Source organism: Erigeron canadensis, chromosome 4, assembly GCF_010389155.1.
Source record: "Erigeron canadensis isolate Cc75 chromosome 4, C_canadensis_v1, whole genome shotgun sequence".
Taxonomy (NCBI): Eukaryota; Viridiplantae; Streptophyta; class Magnoliopsida; order Asterales; family Asteraceae; genus Erigeron; species Erigeron canadensis.
The window spans coordinates 8,212,465-8,222,136 of NC_057764.1; the positions used below are offsets into that span (position 1 = coordinate 8,212,465).

The window sequence follows — 9,672 nt, forward strand, 5'->3', positions numbered from 1 at the left end:
TTTTTAAGCAGACTATCCATATATTATACTCTATATATATGGTTTACTCATGCATTTATTGCATGTTTGTGTATATGCCATGAGACCTTAATTAGGATTACCCTTTTTGCCAGGTAGCCCTTGGACTTGTTTTCTAAAGACTTAGACACTTTCATTATGTCAGAGGGTAGTAGTAATCACGAAGTGGATAAAGAAGGAAACATTGATCATGAGGTAGTTGATGGAGATGACTTAGATGATGAGAGAGTTTCTCACCCTAGGGTAGATGAGACACCCTCCCGCCTTGGTGCTTTATTTTTGAAAAAACTGATTTCATCTCATCCATGTCTATCTAAGTACAATCCTATTTTACCCACTAAGGATCAAAGAGCCCATTGCCCTCCCCCTGGAAAGGTTGCCCTTTATCGGGCTTATTTCACCTCTTCGAATGTTAGGCTTCCATTGACAGAATATTATCTCAAGGTTCTATCTTATTATCAGATAGGTGTTGCTCAGATGCAACCAGTTGGTGCTGGAAAAATATTGACCTTTGAGATGATCTTGGTTGCTCTTGAACTTCCTCGTTCACTTTACCTATTTAGGAAGTGTTTTAGATTGTTTACTACTGGAGATTGGTTTACTGTTAAAGCTAGGCCAGAGTATGCTAAACTGATAACTCATGCTCCGGGCACTATTACGTTTTGGCGCTTCCATTATTTTTTTGTTGATGCCACATTTATTCCTTCCGACAAGATTGTTTTGCTTGGTTGGACTCAAGATACCAGTAATAAGAAAGAATGCTCCCGATTTATTAGGAAAATTAATGTATTGCCAGCTGAACATATGATCAATCAAAAGCATCTTGAGAGGTTAAGGCAAGTGTCTATCCCATATAAGAGTTATGCAAAATGTGAGGCTATTTTGGTTGTTGTCAAGATTATCCAGGATTAGGAAGGCGATGCCCCCACCTTAGTTGATGAGTCCACTGGGAAATGTATGAATTTATTTTGTCTTTCTTTTTCTTATTATTTTTTGATGAAAATTTATTGTTTACTAATATGCTTTGTTGTTGCAGCTATGGGTCTTTGGGAGAGCATGGGGGTGGATCTTGAGAAGCTTGAGCAACGCCAATCCCGTAAACCCTGCCCGAATGATGAAATCTTGGAAGAGCATGTTGAAGGCACTTCTCATGGTTCTCCTCCATCTAGGAGGATTTATTTTTCCCCTGAGCGCCAAAATCTTGGCATTGATGGTACATCTCTTTGTGCCTTTTCCTCCCTACCCACTGAAGAGGAGAGTGACAAGGCTATGGGTGACTTCTTTGAAAAGGAATGTCCTTCTACTTCTTCCCCTGCTGGTATAAAACTTTATGTTATTTTGTTGGTGATGCTCTTCTTTATTTTATTATATGTAAATAACCTTTTCTATTATAGGTGGACTTTTTTTAGGGAGGGGGTCCTTCTGGAAAAAGGGGTGGGGATTATTAGTCCTCCACCGAAACATTTAATGCCTCCTTTTGAAGCCTTTAAGAGCTTTAATTCTTCTTCTTTTACTTCGAGTTCCATGGGTCCTCTCCGATTGTCATTTACGGGTGGTGGCTTGGAGGAGACTATCAATGACCATGAGCCCATGAGACGTGTAGGACTTCATTATACTGAATATCCTGCTCTTCAGAGTATTACTGCTGATGAATGGAACGATTTAAGGCGTGCCAGTGCTTTTAATCTTGGCTATGATGATTCCACCCGTACCTTTAGCTTTCCTCTAAGTCGAGCGGGTTCTACTCTTGTTCCTCGCCATACCCAGGAGTTTCGTAGGGGTTTGGGTAATGATTACTATGTGTATCCGCCATCCCTCAAACTTAAAGATGATTTGAGAGATCCTGAGGTAACGAGGCATTATGCAGACTCAGTGGTTCCCCCGCTTTTTGCTGCAGAGACTAGCTTTCTTTCCCTCACTCAGTTAACAAGGGTACGTCAATTTTCATCACTTTACTTTATTTTTATTTTATTATTATTATTTTAATATCACTTGTTATTTTATGCAGTTGTATGATACTCATGTCGCGCTTTCCTTTAATGCTGAGGCTATCATGATGGACAGTTTTTTGAGGTAGCTTGTCATGCTGAAGAAGAAGATTGATAGATTGGAGTCTGAGATGAGTGTGGTATATGGTAACCTTTCTGATTCTTTGCTTGAAGTGGAGAAAGAAAAAGATGACAAAAGGTACTTGGAGAAAGAGGTTCAACGACTTAAATCCAAGTTGGGAGTTAGTGAGGCTAGGGTTGGCGAGCTCGAGAAGGAGCTTGAGGAGAGAAAGCTCGGGGAAAAGAGTTGGAGACTGATGTTGAGAGGAGTACCCAGCTAAGGAGGGATACCCTTTTAGCCTAGCCTCGTTTATTTAGGCTTGTTATGGATCATCCCGATGTGATGGGCATACTCGGTGGGTTTTATCGGGCTGCAGTTGTTGTTGGGAGGCACTCTGCTGCTCTAGATCTTGTTGGAGTTCATCCATCTATTGACCCCACTTCTCTTCCTTTCTATGACGAGTCTATCCCTGACAAGGCTCGAGAAGCTGAAGCTGCTTTTGTGGAAAAGTTGTTCCCCATATTGGATGCCATCGCTGAGGATCTAGATGCCTCATTGAAGGACATAGAGTTTGTCATTACAGCCCGGTCAGAGGTGATTGCACCAGGGACTCATTCCTCCAGAGATTTAGTTTCATTTTATTTTTCCTTACTTTTGGTTTTATAACTTGTGCTCATGTATGAACTTTTATGACTTTGAGCTAGCTTGTCATTTATGTTTGGCGTGTAGCCTATGGTATGTGAACTTATTGCTTATGTAATTTGAGTTAACGGTTTGCTTGGTTAACCTTGTGTATGTGATTTATTACTCGCGAGTTTCATTTCCCGATGAGAAATGCTTATCTATTTCACCTGATGAGTGAAATGGATATTTTGTAAGTTTAGATAGGGCATGTATTAATCAATATAACCCTTCCTTTATGTACGTCACCCTATGAGTGGAAAAATTTTTGTGAATTTAAATTTGATGGGAATGAAGGTATTAGGACCTTTGTTCTTCCCCATTACTTCCCCATGAGAAGTCTTACCTTTTCATCCTGTGAATGAGAAAGATGAATGTTGTTTTGTCATAATAACCTTAATGCTTTAACAATTTTAAGAAAAATGCTACTTTATTCATAGTCTTCAAACGTGATGACATATGATTGAGAAGACCAATTACATGGTAGCTTGCATCACAATTGCAAATAAGACTTTCTTAAGTTAGTAGCATTTCCGGGTATTGGAGACCCGAAGTTCTTACAAATAGCACCTTTTAAGGTTAATAGCATTCCAAGTTTTGGGTATTGGATACCCACCAAGCTCTGTTAGGATGTATGATCTATCCCCATTTGCCTCCTTGACTTTGTATGGGCCCTCCCATTTTGGGCCTAGCTTGCCAAGGTCTTCCCTTCTACTTGCCTCATTTTTTCTCCAGACATGGTCTCCTACCTTGAAGGTCAAAGGGCGTACTTTCTTGTTATAGTACTTTGCCATTTGTCTCTTGTTTTCTACTTGGTGAATGTAGGCCATTTCTCTTCTTCCCTCGATCAAATTTAAGTTTTCTCTGAGGGCCTCCTCATTCTGAGCAGGATCAAAATTAATGACTCTTTGTGTTGAAACAGTCAGTTCTGGTGGGATTACGACTTTCGTTCCATATACCAAGCTAAATGGAGTTTCCTGGGTACTTCCTCTTGGGGTAGTTCTATGAGCCCATAAAACACCTGCAACTTCATCCACCCATCCTTTTCTACACTTGCCCAACCTGGCCTTAATTCCTCCCAATATGGCCTTGTTCATGACCTCCACCTAGCCATTGCCTTGGAGATGAGCTACTTAGGTGAACCTTTGTTGTATGTCCATGTCTTGGCACCATGTTTTGAAGGGATTCTCGGCAAATTGCTTCCCATTATCACTAACCATCACATGGGGAACTCCAAATCTACAGACTATGTGTTCCCACACAAAATTGATCACTCGCTGGCCAGTGATGGTTGCCAATGGTTTTGCCTCTACCTAATTTGTGAAGTAGTCCACGGCTACTATCAAAAATTTCATCTTACCGATGCCCTGGGGAAATGGACCTACTATATCAATTCCCCATTTGTAAAATGGCAATGCTGTTGTAATGGGGATGAGGTCTCGTCTGGGCCTGTTGGACACTGGTGCATGCATCTGACATGATTGACACTTTTCAATTGCCTCTTTGGCATCTTGATATAAGGAGGGCCAGAAATACCCGAGTCTCATGATCTTGGTCCAGCGTGGGTACCACATGTTCCACCATGCACTTCTTGGATGAGTTCTTTTGCTTGCAGGGGACCTACACAACATACATGGGGACCAAATAAGGATTTTCTGAACAAAGATCCTTCCATGATCAGATACATTGGTGCTTTCATCCTTATCTTTTTTGCACTTTCCTTATCCTCAGAGTGAGCTCCATCTTTGATGAAGTTATACAATGGGGTCATCCAACAGTCAGCTTCTTCCACTGGAGAAACTTCCTTTTTTGGCACTATAGATTTTTCTTCCAACACCTCTTCTAATAATACTTCCTTCGTAAGATGGGCAAGGTTAAAGATGCCAGCTTATTTAAGGCGTCTGCCTTTTTGTTTTGGCTCCTAGGAACCTGTTCTATATTGAATTTCTTGAATTCAGAAATAATCTTTCTGGCTTCCTCCAAATAAAGCTGCATAGTCTTTTGACTTGCCTCAAATGCTCATTTTATTCGGTTTGCTACAAGCTGGGAGTCCACGAAGGCATGGATTTTTTCCATCCCCATTTTCCTTGCTATTCTCAACCCAGCTAGAAGGGCTTCATATTCAGCTTCATTATTTGAGGCTAGGAAGTCAAAGCGAAGGGCATAGGTGTATTTCGTTCTTGTCTGGGTCAATGAGGATGAGACCTGCTCCTGAACCCTCCAGCACTAGAGGCTCCATCTATAAAAAGGGTCCATGGTGGGCTTTCTTCTACCTTGCTTACATCTTCCTCCTCTCCTTCAACTTCTGCTAAAAAATCTGCCAAAGCCTTTCTTTGCATTTCTTGGCTGAAATGTTATTTCATGCTCTCCAAGCTCAATTGCCCACTTAGCTAGCCTGCCTGACACTTCAGGCTTTGAGAGGACTTGCCTGATGGGTTTATCTGTGAGAACTTGGATGGGATGACCTTGGAAATATCTTCTGAGGCGTCTAGCGAAATGGACTAAAGCAAGGGCTAACTTTTCCAAAGCTGGGTAATTTATCTCGGGCCCTTTCAATGCCCGACTAACAAAGTATATGGGCATCTGAGAACTTCCTCTGTATGCCAACAACACAACACTTACACACTCTTTGGAGGTACCCAAGTAAAGAGTGAGTTTTTCCCTGGGTATTGGAACAGTAAGTGTTGGTAGGTGAGCCAAAAATTTCTTCATGTCTTGAAATGCCTTTTCAGCCTCCTTTGTCCAAGAAAATCTTGTTTCCTTAAGCATCCCTTCAAAGTTTTAAAGAATGGGAGGGACCTATCAGCTGCTTTAGAAAGGAATCGTGCTAAAGAGGCCAGCTTTCCATTTAAGCTTTGCACTTGCTTCTTTGTTTTCGGAGAAGGCATAACTACAACTGCTTGAATCTTCTTTGGGTTAGCTTTTATTCCTCTTGCAGTCACTATGTGACCCAAGAATTTCCCTTCTTCCATTCCAAAGCTACATTTGGAAGGATTAAGCTTCATATTTATCCCCCTCAATGTATCAAAAGTTTCTTGGATATCAGCTATCATGGCATTCTCTTCATGGCTTTTGATGACTATGTCATCCACATAAGCTTCAACATTTCTCTCGATCTGGTATTGGAAGGTTTTGTCTATCAGTCTCTGGTAAGTGGCCCCAACATTCTTCAAGCCAAAAGGCATTTTTTGGAAACAATAGATGCCCTGGTCTGTATGGAAGGTAGTCTTGTCTTCATCACTTTTCTTCATTGAGATCTGGTGGTATCCCTTGTAAGCATCAAGGAAGCACTTTAACCTGAATCCATCTAGAGATTCCACCTTCCAACCTACTTCTGGAAGGGGGTAATTGTCTTTAGGACAAGCTTTGTTGATATCTTTAAAATTGACACAAAGCCTCCAAGAGTCGTCCCCTTTCTTAACCATAACTGGGTTTGCTACCCATGTCTGGTATTTAACCTCTCTGCATATGCCTGCTTCAACCATCTTGTCTACTTGATCGCAAGCAGATTTGCTTCTGTCATGAGCCATGCCTCTTTTCTTCTGCCTTATAGGGTCTATGTTTGGATTGAGGTTTAAAGGATGCTCTGCAAACTTTCTTGGAACATTCGTCATATCTGACGTTTCCCATGCAAAGACATCTAAATTTTCTTTCAAGAGGTTAATCAACCTGCATTTTGTTTCTTTGGGGGCTGTGACCCAATGAGAACTGGTTGCTCTGGGAATTTTCTATTTATGATTATCTTCTGCTCCGGGCCCTCACTTGCTACTTCAAATGACAAGTCATGTTTCACTTCTTTTGGACTTTCCTTACTGACCTGTTTGCATTCCCTTGGCCATACCATGCGTCCCTTTATGGTGGCTACCCCAGCTGGGGTGGGGAACTTAACCATCCCATGGATGGTTGATGGTACACCTCCGAATTTCTGCATAGATGGTCTGCCGAGCAACACATTGTATGGTGAAGGTGCTCTAACAATTTTGAAGTCCACAACTTCAATTCTATGGAGTGGGTATTCACCCATCATTATCTCCATACTTACTTCTCCAATGGGCCAACTAGATTCACAATTGAAACCAACTAGAGGTCCCAAAGGCAGGCGCTTGAGGTCTTTAACTCTTTGAGGGAGTTTATTGAAGCAATGCTCATAAATAATGTCTATAGAGCTTCCATTATCTAAATATATTTTTCCAACCTCGAAGTTTGCCAAGCGAGCTTGTATGATGACAGGGTCTGAGGATACCGTTTCCACAGGTGGAAAGGAAATTGGCACCACTGCCCAACCTTCCAATACATTTGCTTTACGCTTTCCTGGATCTCTTATTTGGTGTACCATACAAACATGTCCTTCTGCTGGACCCGGATCATCATTGTTTTCTTTTTTAACTAGTGCCTTCTGCCATGCGAAGGTCTTCTTTGTAGGAGTTTTTCTTCCCTACTTGGCTCCAGGAACAAGGTGCTCTAACTTTCCTTCTTCTAAAGCCCTTTTGACTTCTCCTTGGAGTTCTCTGCAATCATTAGTATCATGACTGTGGTCCTCATGAAAGTCACAATACTTATTCATGTTTTTCTTTGCAGATCTGAGCGGGGGAGGGGGGTTGAAAGTTGAGCCCACCATCTCAGTTTTTAAAATCTCTTTTGGATACTTTGTTAAGTCCACAAGATGGACACTTTTGCCATATTGAATGGGCCTTTTGTCTCTCCTGTCATCTGGACGGTCATCTCTTCTTGTATCTCTTATGTAATCTTCCCTACAGCCATCTCGTCTAATATCAAAACGAGGCCTTTTCCCTCCAGAGGGTCCTGACCATGACTTATCCTTTCTTATCATCCCCCTTACTAACGTGGAGGTTTCTCTAGAACGGAGGTAATCATAGGCTCGATCGATGGCTTCCTTGAAAGTCTTAGGAACTTTTGTAGTTAACTTTTTTTGGAGACCTCCGGGGTGCAAGGCAAGAGTAAAGCCAGAAATCTGTTGACTCTCCGGCAGACCAGGTATCCTTTGACATTCTTGAGTGAATCTCAAGATAAAATCTCTAAGTGGCTCGTTCTCCCTTTGTCTTACTAAGTGGGCTTCTAAGTGATTACGTTGGTGTTTCTTTTGTTGAAAGAAATGAGCAACAAATTTTTCTTTCAAATATTTTATACTTCTTTCAGGTAAGCCAGTAAACCAGTCTCTAGCATGCCCTTGCAACGTTCCAGGGAACAAGTGACAAGCCACCGGGTCTACCCATTTTTCTGTGAGTATTGCTTGGTAATATAATGCCAAGTGGTCTTCTGGATCCCTGGTGCCATCGTAAGTCCCCACAACTGGAGGAACTTTTTGGCCATCTGGGAATGGGTATTCTGCAATCCAATCACAGAATCTTGATTTGACAGCTGATCTTGGAATACTTACGGTTCGCACTTGCCCCCCTTCCTCTTCACCAGATAATACTTTTAATATTTTCAACAGTTCCCTTGCTGGGTTTAGTGGTGGTGTTGGTTCTAGACGAGGTTGTTGCTTCTTAAGATGTTCCACCATAAAAGACATTAAAGACTCCACAGCCCCTTGAGAGATTGTTGGAGGAGGAGGTGGAGGTGGGGGTGGAGTTGGTTTGAGTATATTGGTGAGCTGTGATAACCAATCTTGATTGGGTTGTGTTGTAGTTGGAGAGGTGTGTGCTTAGAGAGGTGGTTGGGAGGTCTCCCCTATAAGCTTTAGCAATTCAACCAAGTGGCTTTCTTGGACAATAATGGTCCCGGATGAGCTAGGGACAGGTTGTTCAACTAGGATTATTTAGTCACTTCCAAGTGAAGAGGATGTGATAGGCAAAGGTATGGCAAAAGGAGAAAATGTTGGAATGACATTTTGAGCCTCATGACCCTTGTTTTTTAAAAACCCTTGGGTGTTGGCGCTTGAGTCATGTATGCCTACAAATGAGGTATTGGGTGAGGAAGATGTCCCTCTTACGGAGAACATTGACCCTATGGTACTCAAGTCTTGGGTGGGTCTTGTAGTAACTATGTCCTCTGACGAGTATTGGAGTCTCGATCTTACATCCAATAAATTTTATCAGAGATTCTTTTTTCACTCCAGGTATGCTCACTACGAGTGGTTTGCACATTTATGAGAGGTGGAGAAGTAATGGTGGTATATTTTTTAGACTTTTCACCACCACTTGCCTCAACCTCCATAGACCCAGGTGAGGTTATTTTTGAAAGTGGAGTTTTCATGGCCATGCAAGACCACGAAAAAGAGAAACGAAATGGTGATTTTGATTTTAACAGTAATGGAATCCGTTCAATAAACGGGTCCCACGGATGTCGCCAATGTTTGAACCTGAATTAATTGGATCAAGGACAAACAAGATTAATGGCCACGACCACCACAACTCCTGAGAATTCAGTGCGAACCTAACAAGTTTTTGACGAACTTAAGGTGGCAGTGATTGTGGAATGATTGTAAATTGATTGAATGTAATTGATTGACTTAAATGTGAATTGAATGAATGAGTTGACAGGCATTGAATTGGGCATTTATAGAAAGTATATTTGGAAGGGTGACAAACACTTTCGAGGATTCTAATGTTGTTAGTTTCCTTTTTGTCGTAAAGACTGTATAATTATTATCCATATGAACATTTATATTTATATGTCATATGTATAATTTATGTATAAGGTAAGATGTTGTATTTAGGTGGTAATAATATATATGGACACTCGAGCAACATACATAATATTTATCATCTGTAGCTAGAGCAACATACATAACATTACTCGAGCAAGGCATTATAATATGATTGTGTCACATACACATCCTCTATTATATTTAGGTGTTATATAAACATAAATTAATATTTATTCGAGCAGCACATTTCTATCAATACATGATCATTACTTTGGTCATATAACTCTAGCAAGACATGTAATTTAAGCCTTATA

At 41.1% G+C, this 9,672-nt stretch overlaps 1 protein-coding gene across 1 annotated transcript; it reads right to left on the reverse strand.

Annotated features, from left to right (window-relative positions):
• Positions 1-7,183: 7,183 nt before the first annotated feature.
• LOC122596931 lies at positions 7,184-8,281 on the reverse strand. Its single transcript, XM_043769576.1, has one exon. The coding sequence runs from the start codon at positions 8,279-8,281 to the stop codon at positions 7,184-7,186; it is 1,098 nt and encodes a 365-aa protein (XP_043625511.1).
• Positions 8,282-9,672: the final 1,391 nt, after the last annotated feature.